Here is a 20,975-nt window from a genome sequence, read left to right as displayed (position 1 = left end):
AAGAGATAATATGAATAAACACAGACCAACATGCAAAGAGCAGGAGAGGATAACTACATGTTTATCCAACCTTCAAAACAACAATCCTTCAAATAACAGACTTCTGGTACAACACTATGTAACTATACTTCAATTATCAGAATGACAAATAGCGTTCTTGAGGGTGTGATATAAATGGCAGATTATAGTAATCAGTTTCATCAGTATTCTTCTACACAGTGGTGTCAAAAGCCTTTGCTAAGGCTTTTGACAGGATACCCCATAGAACACTGTTATGCAAATTGGAGCAAATGGGAATGGATATTAAATTGGTGATATGGATAGGAGGATGGCTCAGGGAGAGATACCATAAGGTGGTGTATGGAGGAGCCAAGTCCAGAATGAGGCAGGTGACCAGTGGTGTGCCTCAGGGCTCTGTGCTTGGGCCGTTATTATTTAATTTGTACATAAATTATATAGGAAATGGCTTGAAGGGAGATATTCAGTTGTTTGCTGATGACAAAGTTGGGTAAATAAAAAATCAAGCTGATTTTGAAAATTTGCAGGATGATTTAAATAAGCTGGTAAAATGGGCAAAAGATAATGGATGTCAGTTCAATGTGGAAAAGTGTAAAGTCATGCATTTTGGGATTAAAAGATTACCAACTGTGTACTACATTGATGGAAAGGTACTCCAAGAGATTGATGAGGCTAGGGACTTAGGGGTGTTGGTAGATAGGGAGATGAAGTTCAGAGGACACATTGCTAAGGTGTCCAAGATTGCACATAGGATTACTTGGTTGTTGAGGAACACACTGACATCCGGAGATAAAGAGGTTATTATTCCCCTTTATAAAGCATTGATACTTCCACATTTGGATTACTGTGCTCAGGTCTGGTCACCTGGATTCCTTGGAGATGAGGAGGCTGTGGAGAGGGTTCAGAGAAGAGTGACCAAGTTGGTGAGTGATATAAAAAATGCCCCTACATTGATAGATTGAGAGCTTGTGGATTGCAGAGATTGGTTGATAGGCGAAGAAGAGGGGATATGATAGAAACATTTAAATTACTGAAAGGTTTTTACAGGATTGATGCAGGGGAAATGTTTCAGCTGTGTGATAGTGATGGAAGAACAAGAGGTCATCTCTAGAAATTAAAGAAGAGTGTGGTTAACAAAGGTGTCAGAACAAGGTTTTTTGCCTGGAGGTTGGTGAACGAGTGGAATTCATTGCCTGACTTAGTTGTGAGCTCTTCATCTGTAAATGTAAATGAATTCAAGAAGAGATATGACAGATATTGTTTTGCTAGTTTGGGTCTCCCACGATGAGTCTACTGACTCCATGGAGATACCCGTAATAATAATAATAATTCATTTACCTCAACTAAGGAAGGAATGTTTGACCAAGCAGATAACACCTCCACTCTCTAACCTACAGTCCATGAATTCAAATCATACTGCAGCACGGAAGCTTAAGAAAGGCTTTAGATTAGCATCATGCATAGAAGTTGTGCTGCATGCAGCATACAGTAAGTTTTTTTTTTTATTTATTTCAGTAAACATTAGGTAATTACTAAATATTAGTAATTTTGGTAATTATTATTGGTAGTAGTTCAATTACTTTAGACTTAGTTGGGTATACTTGTGAATTTTATTAATCAATATTATTTAAAAAGCATTCTAAACAAGACAAGAGCAGTCAAGGTTTCATATTCATATTGTGTGTGTTCAATGTACTCATTGTCAAGAGTGAATAGTTAATGTATGAAAACTATTCACTTTATGTATGAAAATCAAGGAAGGAGTGTGTTGGCAATATTTTGTGAGCAAGTGCAAAAAACATGATTGTGTTGAAAAGAAGAATGAAGATGATATTAATGATGTAAGGAAGGAGAGTGAAATTGTAAAGAATATAGTGAAAGGTGTGAATAGTGGATGAAACATGACAGTATGAAAGCAGTGGCTGAAAGCAATGTGGATGATGAGATGACAGTGAGGAGGAAAACAGCAAACTTCTTCTGCAAGAGTTCAGTTTACAGAAGAAGCTAACAAATTAATTGTTTTGGCAGGCACAAATGATTTTAAAAGGGAGAAATATGCAATGAGAGAAGAAATAAATTAAAAATGAAAATGAAAAATATAAAAGAGTTGTTAGAAGAAGCAAAAATGAAGAGAAAGAAAAGATTGTGAGTCTGCTTCCTTGGTATAATAAGATAGAACTGAGAAGAAGGGGCATGACTGCCAATGAGAAGACTGTGCAGGAGAAATGGTGTACATTTTATATATGTATGGAGTGAATTTGATAGATGTAAGGGCTTGTATATCCCTGATGTGCTGTACTTAAATGATTTCAGGTTGATGCGCTTGAAGAAAGTGTTGTTCAGTCAGAGTTTAGAAGTGCAAAACCAGGGAAAACTAGATATTGTGTGTGTGTGTGGGGGGGGGGGGGACACCAATCAAGCATGTGTCTATCCAGGAATGCAGGAATTACTATGAAGATCTGAGTGCAGTTTCCCAGGTTTCGAATCTGAATGGGCAGGTAATGACATTATGTAAGGATAACTGTAGGCCTAAGGGAATGTTGAAATGCATGTACACATTCTTTAATATAAGTCTAAACTCTGGCAAGGTTCCCAGGGAGTTCAAAGAGGCTAAGAGAGTTTCATTACATATAGGTAGCTTCAAGACTGAAGTAGCAAATTACACAGACCAATTTGTATCTCTGGAGTGGTGGTTAAAGTATTGAAAAAGTTGGTTAAAATTTAAGTCAGGAACAGGTGGATAGGAATATGATACTTTATAAGAGGCAACATGGCTTTATAAAACCTAGGTTCTGCCTCAGTAATTTATTTACATTTTATAATAAAGTGACAGAATTCAATAATGGAAATGGCTACACTACAATACCACTGGACTTTGCAAAGGCATTTGACAGAATATCACATGGAAAACTATTACAAACGTTGGAGCAAACGGGAATGGATATGAAGCTGATGGTAGATAGGGATGGTGTACGGTGGAATGGAATCAAGGCAAATGAGGATGACTAGTGGCTCTGGACTAGGACCCCCGCCCACTACCCGAACTTGTACATTAATGATATATCAGAAGATTTTAAAGAGGATATTCAGTTGTTCGCTGATGATGCAAAACTAGGGAGGACAATAGTTGATAAAGGTGATATATACATATCTTACAGGATACTTTAAATAAATCGGCAGTGTGGGCAAAGGACAATGGTTATCAGTTCAATATTGTAAAATGTAAAGTAATGCAACTTTCGGGATGAAAAAATTAAACGCTTTGTATCATACTGACAGTACTAGTTTACAGGAAATCAATGAGGCTAGGGATCTTTGAGTGATGGTGGATAGAGATTTGAAATTTAGAGGATATGTTGCAAGTCAGCAAAATGTCCGTGCGGTTAGCCTAGTGGCTATGCGCTTCGCAACCATATGCCTGGGGAAGGCGTGTCCTAGGTTTGATTCCCGTCGACGACGTGAGGAGCTCAAGGATCTTTCTCAGCCATAGCCAAGTTAGTCAGTCTTGGGCGTGGACAGCAGGGTTTTTCCTCCAGTTTATCTGGGGTTTTTCATCCCGTAAACAGGCAAACCGGCCCTGTGAACACGCTGCTACAGTCAAAAAAATACACTTCCCCCTCGGTGGCAGGCCGGCTGGGGGTTGTACTAACAAATGTCGTATCTACGTAACATGCAGACCCTGCAATGGAAGTGGGAAAAACGCGCAGAGGAAGAAGAAGTTGCAAGTCAGCAAAATAGCACAGAGGATTATATGGATACTGAAGAACACACTGACAAGTAAAGATAGGTAAGTTATTATCCCTCTTTATGAGGCTGTGATTTAGCCACATGTTGACCACTGTCCACAGATTTGGTCACCTGCATTTCTTAAGGATTAGGAGGTGGTGGAGAGGATTCAGAGACAAGTGACCAAGCTGGTGACAAGTTTGTGGAATGTTCCCTATGAGGATAGATCGAGGGTGTATGAGTTGCAGAGCTTAACTGACAGGAAGAGGAGAGGAGATATGATAGAAACTTATGTTACTGAAGGGATTCCATAAGATTGCCATAGAAGAAATTTTTCAATACATGGGAGGGTAGGGGGGGGGGAAACAAGGGATCACACTTAGAAGATATCTAAGAGAGTGGTTAGTAAGTATGTGTGTGTGTGTGTGTGGACTAGCTTCTTTACTTGGAGAGTGGTAAATAAGTGGAATGGATTGCCAGAGGTGGTTGTGAGCACCCCAACAGGGAATAGGTTTAAAGAGATGTATGATAGGTATTGTGTTAACAGATAGAACAGGTCTCCCACAATGACTATTTTGACTCCATGGAGTGTCCATGATAATAAAATCAGATAATATGAAATTTGGCTGTTCTCTTCATATAGGTAATGTTATACTATCAAACCAGTACAAGTTTTCAGGACTAACTACACTGAATAAATGCTGTAACAAACTCTATATGAAAATTATCAATAAAAAATACTCAAAAAAATGTGAACATAGGCAGAAAAACGAGAATAATAAAACTGCATTCTCAATAGGTAACAAGTCTTTCTGCATAGGACAAGTGAAGTATTTCCACTCTTCAGGCATTATTTTAAAGAAAAATGGCAAACTAAATATGAAAACTGACAAAAGAATGAGTAAAGCTGGTATGGTAGGAAGCTAGCTAAATAAATCTGTATGGAATAATAGAGAAATTAGCCAAAACATTGGATGAGTAATATACAAGTTCATGCTCAAATCCTGCTAACATTTGGACTGAGAGTTAAGTTAGAAATAAAACTGACTAGACATCAAAGAATTAGAGTTATTTGAGAAAAACTGAGCAACAAACAGATTGCATCAATGTCAGAACTGTATTAAGATATCAGACAGTAACATGACATTAGTGTTCAAGAATGTGTCAGCAAGTCCAAGGGTAAGTTAAACCGGCATGGGAGTAGAAAGGTTAGCAAAATTAGGTAATCAATTTCAGGATAGTAAGAAAAAAGACACCAAAGAAAGCAAAGATCTAGGTAGATTGAGGCAGATAATGGTACCACAGATAAGAAATGTATGATCTGACAATAACGAAGATAACAAATAGCAATCGATTTGAAGAAAACTATGATACAGAGTTAGTAATAATAATACTTGCATCATATCTGAGCTTCTGTAGCTCAGCTGACAGCAATGTACTGATGGAAAGAACTGGGTTCAGATTCCAACCAGCATGAAAAGAACCTTTATATGTATATATATACACACTGGCAAAACATCGGCGGAAGATGCCGTTGGTGTAGTTGCTGTCAGTTGATGGATTGAGTGGTGGAGACAGAGTTGTAGACCAGGTGCCCTCCCTCGATGAGTCTTTGGACTCCCTGGAGGTATCAAATAATAATAATAATAAATACATAGTCAGTCTTATATGGAAACAGCAAAGTTCCCCCTATGGGAAACTGAAGTTTTTTTTTTTATCCTTGCAAATAGGCAAATCCATCCATAACAAGATGCTATTTATAGATAAAATATTACAATGGGCAAAGAAGAATGTTATCCTATTAAATTAAGGGTTTAGAAACCAAGGTTACTTGACAGGTCACTGGTCTTAAAGACCTGATAAAAAAAAAATAAATAATAAATAAATAAAATAAAAAAATTAGTACCCTGCATACCTCCCTTCGGGGTACATTTCAGGATTGATGATGACCTATACTATTATTAATTTTACGGATATCTCCATGGAGTTAGTAGACTCATTGCGGGAGACCCAAACTATCAAAACAATATTTATCACATTTCTTCTTGAATTCATTTACAGACGAAGAACTCACAATTGAGTCAGGCAATGCATTCCACTCATTCACCACCCTCCAGGTGAAAAACCTCGTTCTCACACCCTCGTTAACCACACTTTTCCTTAATTTCCAGAGATGACCTCTTGTTCTTCCATCACTATCACACAGCTAAAATATTTCCCTGCATCAATCTTATAAAAATCTTTTAGTAATCTAAATGTTTCGATCATATCCCTTCTTCTACACCTATCAACCAACCTCTGCAATCCACAAGCTCTCAATCTATCAATGTAGAGAGCATTTTTTCATCACTCACCAACTTGGTTGCTCTCCTCTGAACTCTTTCCAGAACCTCCTCATCTCCAAGGAATCCAGGTGACCAGACTTGAGCACAGTAATCCAAATGTGGAAGTATCAATGCCTTATAAAGGGGAATAATAACTTCTTTATCTCTGGATGTTAGTGTGTTCTTCAATAACCAAGTAATCCTATGTGCAATCTTGAACACCTTAGCAATGTGTCCTCTGAACTTCATCTTCCTATCCACCAACACCACCAAGTCCCTAGCCTCATCAATCTCTTGGAGTACTGTCCCATCAATGTAGTACACAGCTGGTAATCTTTTAATTCCAAAATTCATAACTTTACATTTTTCCACATTGAACTGACATCCATTACCTTTTGCCCATTTTTCCAGCTTATTTAAATCGTCCTGCAAACTCTCAACATCAGCTTGATTTTTTATTGCACTACCCAACTTTGCATCATCAGCAAACAACTGAATATCTCCCTCCAAGCCATTTCCTATATAATTTATGTACAAATTAAATAATAACAGCCCAAGCACAGAGCCTTGAGGCACAACACTGGTCACCTGCCTCATCCTGGACTCTGCTCCATACACCACTTTCTGGTATCTCTCCCTGAGCCATTCTCTTATCCATATCACCAGTTTAGTATCCATCTCCATCTGCTCCAATTTGCACAACAGTATTCCATGGGATATCCTGTCAAAAGCCCTTAGCAAAATCCAGAAACACCACTGTGTAGCCTTTTCCTTTGTCCAACTCAGATGTCATTCTATTATAAAAAATTAATAAATTACTAAGGCAGGATCGACCTTTATACATACAGCCAATTTTTGGCATAAGTGCACTTGTGAAAGAACTGAAAGAAACCTTGTTTCATGGTTTTCATTTCCTATTAATTAATTACAGCCACAAAATTGATGCAAATGTTACCCATTAATTAATGAACAACAAGAAAAATTTAAACCGAGTTAATCCAGAATAGTACATTTTTTTAAAATTAATTAACTGTTTTTTTCTCTGCCCTCTCCTCTCTTGTGCCTCAATTTCTTTCCTATCCACATATTGTTTCATTTTTCTGCAACAAACAAATAAAATAATACAATTTCTTCCCTTTTGTACAGATTTTGAATTTGTAGAGATTGTAATCAAAAACATTTATCCCCCCCCCCCCACCTATCATTATAAATTTCTTGATACGTACCTTTAAGGGATGTTCGGGCTACTATGACAGCACTACAAGATTAAGTTTACATCATCATTAATATCCTATCAAACATTTTTCTCCAAATCAATCTGTTACCTATAAGAACTTCAATACTGTCATATCTAATATCCGTGCTTCTAAAACACCTTGGTGTTCCTCTAGGTCTTTTTTCTGTCATCTTGGCATTGAAATAAAGCTAAGCTTTATTCCAATCTGTTTAAGTAACCATATCCTATTAGATTAGCTCTGTCGATACATTCTTGAATGCTACCAATGTCAAGTTCCTTTCTAAAATCTTCATTTTAAATAAGATTCTGCCATTGATACCATTAGTTCATTCCCCTAATTTTTCTCAAAACCCTCAATCTATGTTCCCTAGTCTCTGAGCAGGCTTTATTGCTAACTCAGCTCTCAGATCCATAACTTAAAACTGGTTTGAACACGGTCTTATATACTGCTAGTTTGTTATTTTGGATATTTTCTCTCTTATTTCATATATATATTTATTCAGCTGGCTAACTACTATACTAGCGTTGCTTATTCTGTTGTCTGTTTCCAGATTTAATTTCCCATCTTCACTAAAGACTGTGCCTAAAATGGCTGAAATATTTTACTTGTTCTATAAGCTCTTCATTCAGAATGCAGTTGATGTGTTCAAAGTTTCTGCCTATTTTCATAGTATTGGTCTTTTTATTACTAACTTTCACAACCAATTTGTTACAGTTGTTATTCAGTTTCATCAGGGATTACAAGACGTGTACTGGATGTATTTAGGAGTATATGATCTACATAAAGCATAGTAGGATATCTGCAATTCTAATATCAGCTTTAATGCCACTTTCTTCATAATGTGAACCATATAGATGATGAATAAGAGTGAAAATAATGTCCACCTTTATCGTATACCTGATTTTATATCAAAACAACTAGTATTTCCTTCAATCCTGATGTTTAAGCTTATATGCTGATTCATGTGCATCCTGTTGTTTCAGCAAATTGACAACAGAGAGTAGATAAAAACTAAATTATTTTATAAATTTTCAACATAAATTATTTAAATCATTGCTTCCTATATTTTTCCAAAGTTAAATTAGCATCTTCAGGGATTAATACACTATCAAACAAATAAACACAAACATTTAAGTAACAAAAATTGAACAGGAGAAATATAAGATGACCTAAAGTCCTTATAATTAAGGATTGGGCAGAATGTCCTCTTCCTCATCACCAGATATTCAGCATAATGGCCAAGAACACTCAGCCAAAGATAACAGGTGGCATAATTATAGGACTTTATGTCATCCTATATCTCTCCTGTTCCATTTTTGTTACTAAAGTGGTCTGCATGCATGTTTGATACCAGTATATTAATCCTTGAAGATATCAATTTAACTTTGGTGAAATGTAAGAAATAATTTAATTAAAATAATTTTGTTATCTACTCTACATTGTCAATTTCCTGAAACAACATAATGTATTTCCTTTAATTCTAACTGCTGACTTACAACTTAAATACAGGCCATATATTGCTCTGTATAATGTTCAATTTACCCCATACAATTGTAGTGTTTTAAAAAGCTTTTCCCTAGGTACCTTATCATATGCCTTTTCCAGATCTACAAAACTTATATACAGATCCTTGTCATATTCCCATGATTTCTCAACTATTGTCATAAAGTGAAAATCTGATGCTGACAACCTCTATTTGGCATGAACCCAGCTTGTTCTTCTCCAAGTTTCTCTTCCACAATCTTTCTCAACCTCTTTTCAAGTATGCTGGTATAAATCTCACCTAGAACACTTAGTGGAGATTTCCTCTATAACTGTCACATTCAGCTTTATTCCCTTTTCTTTATAGATGGAAACTGTGAGAGCTCTAATTAATCATTTGGAATTTGACTTTCTGACCAGGTCCTCTGAATTATGCAGTGCAGCCACTGCAAAACTTTTATACCTCCATACTTAAGTATCTGTGGTCAAATATCTACTCCAGTTGCCTTTCCACATTTCAAGTTTTTGATGGCTATTTCTACCTCAAGTATTGAAATATAGTTCTCTTTGTATTCCTCTTGAAAATTTTCTACTACAGTTCTTTCACTGCTTGTTTCATTTAACAGTCTTTCAAAATAATCACTCCAGACATGTAGGATATCCTTATCTTCAATTTTCATGTTGCCTTTTATCATTTTTGATTCCTTTTACAGTACTCTTTCTCCCATTTCTAAGTTTTTTCAATAACCTTCGAATGCCACCTTCCTGATATTCATCTTCTATATTCTTAATGAAGTTTTCCCATGATTTCTGTTCAGCTCACATTTTTCTCTGCATTCTTTTAGGGCATCTGCTGATTTATTTGCTAGGAACTTTTGGTATACTTTCTTCTTTTCCAGGACTGCTTCTTCAACTTCTTGTGTTCACTATGGGGGGTTCTCATCTTTCTATCCTTGCAGACAATTTCACCATATATCTCTCTAGCTGAATCAGTCAATGTCTTCTTCAGAGTTTGCCAAGACTCCAGGGTTTGGTTCTTGTTTTCAAAGTGTTTCATATTTTCTTCAATAATGATTATATAGTTGAGTCTACAGTTTACCTGTAAAAGTTGCTCAAGCTTTAATTCATTTTAAAACTTTCTTTATATACTATTCTTTTAAATGTGATATCCATTTTTACCTGCTTAGCACTAAGTGATGGTCACTTTCAATTTCAAATTATCTCTACACTCATTTATCTTGAACCAGCATGATGATATCATAATCAGCAATGATAGTCTCTATCATTGCTGATTATGATATCGTCAAGAAATAAGAAAAGTCTCTAGATTGAGACTTTTCTTATTTCTCGTGTCTTCTCACCAGATGAAATTGTGTATATCTTGATGCTGAAACATAGTGGTAATGACTAATCCATGTCCTGAGCAGAAGTTCAGCAAATACTTACCATTATTAGTAGCTCTGCTTCTTTTTTACAAATTTCTAATGAGTTGAAAAATTCCTCCATGTTTTCCTTATAAAAAAACTCCTGTGAGACCATTGGTAAATTAATTTCATTTTTTTATAACTATTTATGCTCGTGTGTGTGCATATTTGCTATTACCCTCCCACTTAACCATATTATTATTCCAGACTTCCATGTAGTCAGAAGACTCATTGTGGTACTCATTCTTATGTACTGACAGTTTGTATTACTCTCTTAAGAGTACATCTGAAGAAATCAGTACATTCTACGATTTGGGAAAAAATTTCAAATTGTATCTGTACAACCCTCCATTTCTGGCAGAAAAAAGAAGCAGAAAATGAAAGCGGTGGAAGTTTTGTCACTTCTTTTTAAAGTGAAATTGAAAGTTCCGTAACTTCTTTCTATTCACATCCGAGATTTACTATTGAAACTGATTTGGCACTATAACAGGATCCCACGTTATTTCATAATTTTTATCAGCTACATGGTTTAATTTTCAAAATAGATGGCTGTATCAAGCTTTACATTAATTTCAGTTTTAAAATTCTAAATTTTATAGATTTTATAGAAAAAATATAGCATTTATTCTTATATTTGAAGTAATATTTGTAACTAGTTTGGGGTCAAATTTTCTATCCTATCTGAGTTTCATTACTTCTCAGAATAGTGTTCAAACTTCGTACTGATGACAGAAATATTAATATCTAACATTTTTGATTTAATAATGTAATCAAAATTTGGTCTGAAAGGTAATAACTAAGAGTTTGTTCCAACAACCAACTTCTATGCTATCTTGAAAGTACTCAACTAATAAACAATCACCAGTATGGATTTTGCTAATGCCGTTCAACAGGGAATCTGCTCACCTATGTCACAAAGTTCTGGATAAGCACCACAGAAAAGTTTGGAAAATCCCACATGGTTGCACCAGATATCTCCAGGTCTTTCTACTGAGTATAGCACAAGTGCCTATTAAGTAAGTTTCCATCATTAGGTCTATCCTGTGACTTCTGCAAATGGGTCACCGGTTTTCTCACTGGATGTGTGTGAAAGTCAATGGTTCCCTCTCTTCTAACTATGCAGCTGCTGGGGTCCCACAAGGTTCTATCATCTCACCTTCTGTTTCTTCTATACATCAATGACTTGCTCCAGTTGACCACTAATTCGATATGCAGTTTTCCTGATGACAGCACACTACATTGCTAATGTGACAAACATTGCACCAAACAATATAAAGATATGAATGCCTTTGAACATGGTTATGTATGTGGCAAAGGAGTGGAAAAATATGCTTTGGGTTCGGACCTTTTAAGTATGTCTTGGGAGGGAAAAGAGAAAATTCTAGAACAAGACCAAATATATTGCGTATCTAATTATAAGAATAGGCTAGGTCATAATTTATTATGTCTATACACAAATGCTAGGAGCATTAGAAACAAAGGGGTTGAGTTTGTTGCTTTATTGAATACGATGGGCCTAAGATTGTTGGCATTAGTGAAACCTAGCTATCACAATCAGATATGGTAAGTGGGATCGAGTGTAACGGAAATACTATTTGTAGGTATGACAGAAGAGATAGGAGAGGAGGAGGAATGCTACTAATGATATCAGATGACTTAAGTCCAGTTAGGGTAGAAATACAAGAAAACAATGTTCCAAGTAGCGATGAGTTTGAGTCTATTTGGTGTGAAGTGGAGGTTAACAATGAAATATATGGTGGGGTGTTGCTACAGACCTGGCAGCTCAGTTGTAGGGGACGAAGAAATGCATCGCCAATTTAGCCTTATGGGTACCAAGCGAATGATCATTATGGGTGACTTTAATTTTCCAAACACTGATTGGGTAGAAGAGAAATCTCATGATCAGAAAGACCAGGAATTTATTGAATTGTTGCAAGATAACTTTCTCAAGCAGTATGTGAAAGAAGGAACTCGAGGTCAAAGAATGTTGGATTTGCTCATAGCATCAGAAGGGATCTCTGTTAAGAATATGGCTATTTTACCACCAATTGGTGACAGTGATCATGCTGTTCTTTCTTGGGAAGTATCTACTTGTATTGAAGCTCCAATTAAATCAGGCTACATGCTAAATTACAAAGCTGGAAATTATGATCAACTTAGAAGAATACTATCTTTGGTCCCATGGTATCAGTTCATCATCATCATCACGAATCATGGGCTCACTGCCCGTTGATGTCTGATGCCTGTTTCACTATCTTCTTCCACCTTTCTTTGTCCAGTGCACAGTGTCACAGTTTTTGTACACCCATTCCACACCAGTCTTTTATATCGTCTATCCATTCTCTGTATGGTCTACCTCTTCTGTTTAAACTATCCAAAATATCAAACATAAATGTCTTTATCTTCCAGTCCTCACTCATTCTACAGATGTGTTGTCCAAATAATTGCAGCTTCCGTTTTATAATCTTCTGCATTAGATTCTGTTTTGGTTGTATCTTCTGATAGAGGAGCTCTTCATTGGTGATTTTCTGTACCCATCCTATTCTTAGAATCTTCCTGTAACAAGTTCTTTCAAATGACAAAATTCTTTTTCTTGATTCCTTATTTATTACCCACGTTTCAGATCCGTACAGTACACCGCTGAAGATGCATGTTTCCAATACTCTTAGTTTTGTTTGCAGACTGATCACTTTACTTTTCCAGATGTTATCCATGGCCTTCAGATTTGTTCTTCCCTTTGCAATCTTGATCTTTATTTCTTTTTTACAGTCCAAGTCATATGTCAGTTTACTTCCCAAATATGTGAATTGTTCTACATTTTCTATATCAGTTCCATCCACTTGTATCTTTTGTTTCATGTACTTCTCACCAAATACCATTGTCTTTGTTTTTTCCAAGTTCACAACAAGTCCAAATCTCTTCCCTTCCTCATTTAACAGTTTCAGTGTTTTTTTGTAGTTCTCTTTCCTCTTCTGCAATAATAACAATGTCATCTGCAAATCTCAGATTGTTAATTCTCATTCCATGTACAGATATTCCTTTGGCATCTTCTTTCATTTTATCCATTGCTCCTTCTAGATGTGCGATGAAAATGCTTGGTGATATTGGGTCTCCCTGTCTAGTACCACTGTTTGTTTTAAACCATTTCCCCAAATCATCACCTATTCTAACTGCTGCAACTGCATTCTGGTAAACATCTTTTAATATAGCTATTAGTTTTTTATCAATTCCATAGGATTCCAGAACTGCTAATGTCACTTTCTGGTCAATACTGTCAAATGCTTTCTGAAAGTCAACAAAGCAAGTATATATGTTTTTGTTTTTTCTCCTAGCTTTCTCTGCTATTAACCTCATTGTCAAAATCTGTTGAATTGTAGTTCTATCTTTCCTAAATCCTGCTTGCTCGTCTGCAAGGTATGCTTCCAATTGTGTTCTCAATCTTTCTGTCAATATGATCATCATCACTTTACCAAGGTGACTTATCAAGGCAATTGTTCTATAATTTTTACATTCTAGCTTATTTCCTTTCTTGTATAATGTTACTAATATTGATTTCACCCACTCCTCTGGCATTTTCCCTTTTTTCCATACCATATTGCATATTTCTGTAACCATACTTTCACCACCATATTTAATCATTTCTCCAGTAATGTTATCGTTACCAGGACTCTTGTTGTGTTTTAGCCGTCCTATTGCTTTTTCTACCTCACCTCTTAAAATGTCCATATCATGCTCATTACCTGGTGGTGATATCTGTTTCAATTCTTCAGTGAGTTTCCCAATGCTATCTGAATCTAGTTTTTCTTCATATAACTCACTACAGTATCTTGTCCATCGCTGTACAATTTTTTCTTTATTCATCAATACTTTGCCCTTTTCATCTTTAATTGTGGTCTGTTTTGGTTGCCACGTTCTATTAATGGTTCTGATCATTTTGTATACCTCCCTTGTTTTATGCTCTCCATAGTACTGATACCATGCTCTCCATGGTATCAGTTACTGAATGGAAAAAATGTCAGCAATGCATGGGAATCTTTGAAAAAGTGCTTGAATGAGGCAGTATCTGAATATATCCCTAGTGTTCGAAGAATAAATAAGTTGGAAGTGAAATGGATGTGCAGCCTTATTAAGTTAGAGATCCGCAAGAAGAAATTGATGTGGAAAGAATATCGTTAGAATAAGAGTGAGAGGAGTTACGAAATATATAAAGCTCAGGCCAGAAAAGTAAAGAGTATTGTGAGAAAAGCTAAATCGGAGTATGAAAAGAAATTGGCCATGCAAGCTAAAGCAATCCAAAAGAATTTTATCATTATGTCTCAAGCAAAAGAAAGAATGAATGTGGACGAATAACTTTATTGAATGCAGATGGTATACGAGTGTCGAAAGCTAAGGAGATTGTTCAGTTAATGAGTGCTCGCTTTGCTAAGATATATCAACCAGGTGTATGTAGCATGGTGCTACTGCTATGTTAGATGAAGAGTTACGGGTTCATGAAAATGAGGTTGAAGAGATCTTGCATAACCTGGATAAGAATTTGTCAATAGGAACAGATGGAATATCTGCCTGTTTGTAAAGGAATGTTCAGCTGAATTGGTTAGGCCTTTCACACATTTGTATAACTTGAGTCTCAGCTCAGGAATGATACCACAGGAATGGAAGGAATGTATGATAGTTCCATTGCACAAGGGTGATGCAAAAACTGATGTGTCTAACTACCGACGTATTAGTATCTCTGGTGTGGTAGTGAAGATTTTAGAGAAGTTGGTAAGAACTCGCATACAGAAATGGGTAGACAAGCATTCCATACTCTGCAGGAAACAGCATGGGTTTACTAAAGGAAGGTCATGTTTTAGCAATTTGCTCATATTTTATAACAATGTTACGGCAGATTTGGATAAAGGGAATGGATACACTATGATAATGTTGGATTTTTCTAAGGCATTTGATAGCATACCACACGATAGGCTGTTGTGTAAACTGGAGAATATGGGACTAAAACATAATCTATTGACTTGGATCAGGAGATGGTTGACAGACAGATATCAAAAAGTGGTGGATGTAAATTTGCCAGATTTAAGGTAACCAGTGGTGTACCTCAGGATTCAGTCCTTGGGCCATTATTGTTCAATCTATACATTAATGACATCAAGCAGGGTCTATCATCAGATTTGCAAGTGTTTGCTGATGATGCGAAGATAGGCAGGGCAATCAGGGATGCTACTGATATTCAGAAATTACAAAATCATTTGAATAGACTGGAAATCTGGGCTAACGAAAATGGCTGTCAGTTCAATGTTAGTAAGTGTAAAGTTATGCACTTTGGCATGATTAGAGTTCCAGCAGCATATTATATTAGCGGGATTATGCTACAAGAAACTGAAGAGACAAGGGATCTTGGTGTATTGATGGATAAGAATTTAAAGTTCAAAGGTCACATAGCAAAAGTTGCCAATACAACTCAGAGGATAATTGGTATGTTGAAGCAAACCTTGACATGTAAGGATAAAGAAGTAATTCTGCATATTTATAAGGCTTTGATAAGACCACACTTGGATTACTGTGCATAGATTTGGTCTCCCGGGTTCCAAGGGGATAAAGAAGCTGTGGAAAGGGTGCAAAGAAGAGTTACAAAGATTATAACCGGATTATGGGATTTAGATTATGAGGACAGATTGCAAGTATGTGGATTACAGACTCTGGTTAACAGATGAAAGAGGGGTGATATGATAGAGGTTTATAAACTTTTGAATGGGTGTTATAGCATTTCAACTGATGAATTTTTTAGTTATATGGAAGGCGGGGAGAGAACACGGGGGCATCCATGGAAGTTAAGGTTGTTCTCAGTCAAGAAAGGGTTAAGAGCTAGGTTTTTCTCCCAAAAAGCAGTGAGTGAGTGGAATAATTTGCCCTTACAAGTAGTGAGTGCATCTAGTGTGAATGAATTCAAGGGTAGGTATGACAGCTGGGTTGAGTAATTTATAGCCTCCCTCGATGAGTCCTTGACTCCCTGGAGGTTTTAGATAATAATAATAATAATAAAAAACTCACAGAGCAACCAACCTCAGCAAGCCTAAATTCTGATCTTCAAACCATTCTTTGATGGAATTAATAACTTTGTCAACACCTGCAAAATATAGTTCTGCCTTATTTCCCACAATAAAGAACCGTATTATCCCAACCTTACATTTGAAACAACCAAATCTCTAGGCAAGATGAGATTTCTCTCCTTGAATCTTGTTATCAAGATAATCTCTTTTGGAATAAACATATTACAGCCATTGTCTCTGCAGCATCCAAAAATATTATGATTCCTCTTTTGTTCAAGATATTACTTTACCTCCTGAACAGCTATTAATCTTGTACAAATCAGAAATCCATATGTCCATCGAGTACTGTGTGCAAATCTGGGGAGGTACCCCTAAACTCCCTAAAATGATGCAGGGAGATTGATTAATGACTCATCCCTTATCAACTCACTCCAACCACTTTTGCACAGGCATTAGTATATATTGCACAGATCTTCTATAAATATTTCCATGGTAAATGCTTATCACAAGTATCATTAATAATTCCTCAAATAATTCCTCTACTAAATCCATTGAAACATACGCAGCTACCACCCAGCATCCCTTCAAAGTTAAACTACATACTCAAAGAATGAGTTTCTCTTCATTCTCCTTTATTCCTACTGCTGCTGTATTTTGAAACAGCCTTCTCTCCCATGTGTTTCCCAAAAGATACAATGCACAGGCCTTCAAATTCAATATGAACAAATATCTTGTTTCCCCATACATGGTAATAATGTACTATAGGTGAAACAACCAGCCTCTCATGCATAGCCTCAACATAAAATATATATATATATTTTTTTAACTAAGCTTAGCAAAGTTATTAATATTAAAAAAAAAAAAAGAAAAAAAGAGGTACAAGATTTAAAAAGTTCAGAAAATTTTGGAACATCTGTTCATCATTTATACACTGGTGTCCGTCCAAAAGCTAAAGACTAATTACATTTTCATCTGTATATGAAAAATTTTTCATGGCTCCATCTAAATATGGACAAATTCATTGCTAGCATACTAATAAATTATATTACACAAAATGATATAAATTTCATACAAATTAAATTGCAATATGTTTTTGGCAAAAATTATAAATTTCCCTAAGGACATAGGTTAGGAATTAATGTACAGTGCTTACAGAAAACTATGCAGAGAGACATTTCAGTATGGAATATATCCACCCCGAACTGCAATGTAGCTCTCACGTCATACCATGCACAGCATCAAGTGATTCAGAAGTTCTTGAGGCAAATTGGCTTACTTATCTTTCAGAGCAATGAAAAGGCCTTGTTTGTTTCTGAAAGGGAATTTCAAACAACAATGCATTTCCTTATTGCATCTCAAAAATGTTTTGTAGGGATGAGATCTGGGAAGCATGCTGGCCACTCATGTATGATGTGGTGTGGCATTGTCATCGATAAAAATGAATTCTTTGCCTACAGCACCAAAGAACAATCGAACATGATGAAGACCTTTCTTGCAATATTGTTCAGCAGTAACAGTTCTGTTTTCTAGCACTTGTAGCTCAGTGTGTCCATTAAGCATAATGCCTCCCCACACCATGACCCCAACACTGCCATATCTATCTCTTTTCAAGAGCATTCAGACGATGGTATGCAGTACCACTTTTACACCAGATCAGGTGTCATCTAGATCAAAGCAAAGACTAAATTAACTCATCTGATTTTACAGCAAACCATCTTTTTGTACTTCCTTCACTTCTAACTGCTGACTCTTAAATGTAGACTAAGTATTGCTTGATATAACATCTCCTTTACACCATATAATTAGCATTTTACTAGTCCCTCTCATTGACACTGTATAACAAGTGTTTAGTGTAACCTTGTTGTATGCCTTTATCAGATCTATGAAACTATAATAGAGATCCTTGTTATATTCAATTAATTTTTCAACTGCATGTCTTCGCTTGCAACTGTAAAGTGAAAATCTGATTCTGACAACTTCTGTTTGGTCTGAATCCAGTTTTCTCTTCTCCAAGATTCCATTCCACAATTTTTCTTAACCATTTCTCAAGAACTGCATAAATCTCACCAGGAACACTAAAGTAGGAAAATTTCAGTTTTATTTTCCTTTTTATAGATTGGTACTATGAGAGCTCAACTCCAATCACCTGGAATTCAACCCACTGACCACGCCTTCTGGATTATGCAGTGTAGCCATTATAAAACTTTTATACCATCATACTTAAGCATTTCTTGTAGAATATATCATCTACCTCCGACTGCCTTTCCACATTTCAGGTTTTCTATGGCTTTTTCTACTTTAAATATTTATATGTATTCCTCACTGCATTCCTGCTGAGTGTTTTCTGCCATCATGCTATGACTGCTTGTTTCATTTAGTAATATTTCAAAGCAATTACTCCAGGCATCTAGATTATGTTTATCTTCAAGTTTTCATGTCATCTTTATCATCTCTGGTTCCTCTTAGAGTACTCATTCCTCTATTTCTACACTTTTTCAAGTTTTCAGAATATTTTACCACCTTCCTGATGTTTCTATATTCTTACCACTGTCTTCCCAAGACTTTTCTTAGCTTGTTTTGTACAGTGCTATGCTTTCTTACATTTCTTTCTGTATTTTTAGTAAGCTGAAGTGCTTACTAAAAACTTTTGAGATGAGTTCTTTTCCTTGACAGCCTCTAACTTTCTGATTCCATCATCGAATTCTGATTCTTCTATTACTGCAGACAACCTTGCCATATACCTCTTTTGCTGAAATGTTTTCTGCAGGATCTCTGCAATTCAATCTCCAAGGTTTGGTTCTTCTTGTCAAACTTTCATTTTTCTTTGAATAATTATTTATTTGGGTCTATAGTTCATCTCAGATGATTTGTTTTAAAACTTTCTTACACACTTTTCTTTTCAGTATGATATTCAATTTTATTCTAATCAAATCCAAATGATTTCCCGATTAGAAATTCTCTGTATATTTTTATGTTCTGAACCAGCTTGAAGATGTTAATATTAAAAATAACATAATGAAATTTCTCTTATTTCTTGCATCTTCTTTCCATGTAAAGAAGTGTTCATCTGTATGTTGGAAGAAGGTGTTAGTAATAATCAATTAATGTTCTGAATCCAGGAGGTGCTTATTATTAGCTTTGCTCATTTCTCCAAACTTTACCAAAATATTTCTATATGTCTGGCAAATCATTTCCTATTTTGCTGTTTAGATCACCAACAAGGGCCAACTTTTCCTTTTTCGTCTTATTGTCCAATTCCCCATTCTGATATTTCTTCATCACTCTACTTGATACTGCCTACCATTCAAGAAGATTATTTCCATATTTAGTGTTGAATACTATAGCTACTCCTTTTCCCTGATTGTTACTTTATTTGTTGCTCAGAAAGATCTCACTTGTTTTTGGCTTCTTCATTTCAGTAGCACCTATTATGCTGATCTGGTGCTTATCCAGTTCTTCTGCTAGTTCTATTTCTTTTCTATCAATGATTCTTATGTAATGGTGCAAATGTTTAACTCTGCTGATGTTCAGTTTGGATTTGTTCGAGTAGCTGACTTTCTACTGTTCATCCTTACTTCCTGACAAAAACAAGGGGAGCAGTGCTTTCGTTTTCCCCAGCCTGCATGAAATTCTGTCATGATGTACCATTATTTTGCATTATGGTTTAAGCCAAAAGAATGTAATTTGGTCTGCTAAATCTCAAATTGCTAGCTGATCCTTGTTCATTCAGTATCTGGGCAGATATCTAACAAATGCACCAAGAGAAAGTAAGATTCGGATAGTGAGTCAGAAGCACTAATTGGTTCTCCAATTTTCCTTAAAAGGCTACAGAGGTCTCCTCTCACTTATTCAGCTTTAAATGTTTATTACTACCAATATTATAATAATTACTACCAATGGCACATACAGCATTACTCTTAGCTAAACTGGATAAATAATTTTCAAACATGATGAATGGGATATTATTTTATATCAGCAGTAATTCATATACACAACATGAGGTTCTTGCAATTATTGTGATAAAACTCAGGAGCATTAACAACAATGGAATCTTGATTGCCTTAGATGCATGGAATTTTCATGTTCTATACAGTCTTTGATAATAAGTCGTGAGGTTTCTGTGTAAGAATTTTATATAGTGATTAACATACTGGAACAAAATTCGTTAAATTAATACTTACCTGTCAAATGCAGGTCTCAGATCAAACTGCATACCAGGAACATACGTATCAGAATTGCTAATAGACATTCCCACAGGCAAATTGGAAACTGATGAACAATGAACATTTCCAGTTGCTGGTAGATCTGTCATTTCCACTTGCCTACTGTTTTTCTGTTGAATTAATGGTGTTCACTTAGAAGTTTCAGACTGAGGTGGTGAAGATGACATATTTAAAACCATAAAGAAAAAGTTGTGTGGGAAAAACTGAAAGAATTTATAAAAATTTAATGTAAGTTCCACTTACACTGTCTAAAAATGCTTAAACTTAAAAGATACGCAACTTCCTATCTCAAAGAAAATGATTTTTTATCCAATCATAACAACATATTCTCCGATGACTATTAGAATCATTTTCATTACTAAGTTTTCAGGATTCAATTTAAATTTACTCAATCCATATTTTGCATTTTCATCTAATTTTTATATTATAACTAAGGATTAGATCAAAATTATTTCTTTTGTTTCGAAACAAAAAAAAAAAAAAGCACCTCTTG

At 35.6% G+C, this 20,975-nt stretch overlaps 1 protein-coding gene across 1 annotated transcript in view; it reads right to left on the bottom strand.

Moving 5' to 3' along the window:
* The window catches only part of LOC150102760 (potassium voltage-gated channel subfamily KQT member 1-like), a 295,473-nt gene extending 274,902 nt beyond the window's left edge, over nt 1-20,571 (bottom strand). The window contains exon 1 of the mRNA XM_090398734.1: nt 20,441-20,571. Within this exon, the coding sequence (XP_090254860.1) occupies nt 20,441-20,571 (131 nt within the window). The remainder of the gene's footprint in view (nt 1-20,440) is intronic.
* Between the last annotated feature and the right edge of the window lie 404 nt (nt 20,572-20,975).

Source organism: Typopeltis vanoorti, chromosome 10, assembly GCF_054136105.1.
Source record: "Typopeltis vanoorti isolate ZY-2024b chromosome 10, IOZ_Tvanoo_1.0, whole genome shotgun sequence".
In the NCBI taxonomy this organism is placed as follows: Eukaryota; Metazoa; Arthropoda; class Arachnida; order Uropygi; family Thelyphonidae; genus Typopeltis; species Typopeltis vanoorti.
This window is presented reverse-complemented; position numbering and strand designations above follow the sequence as displayed.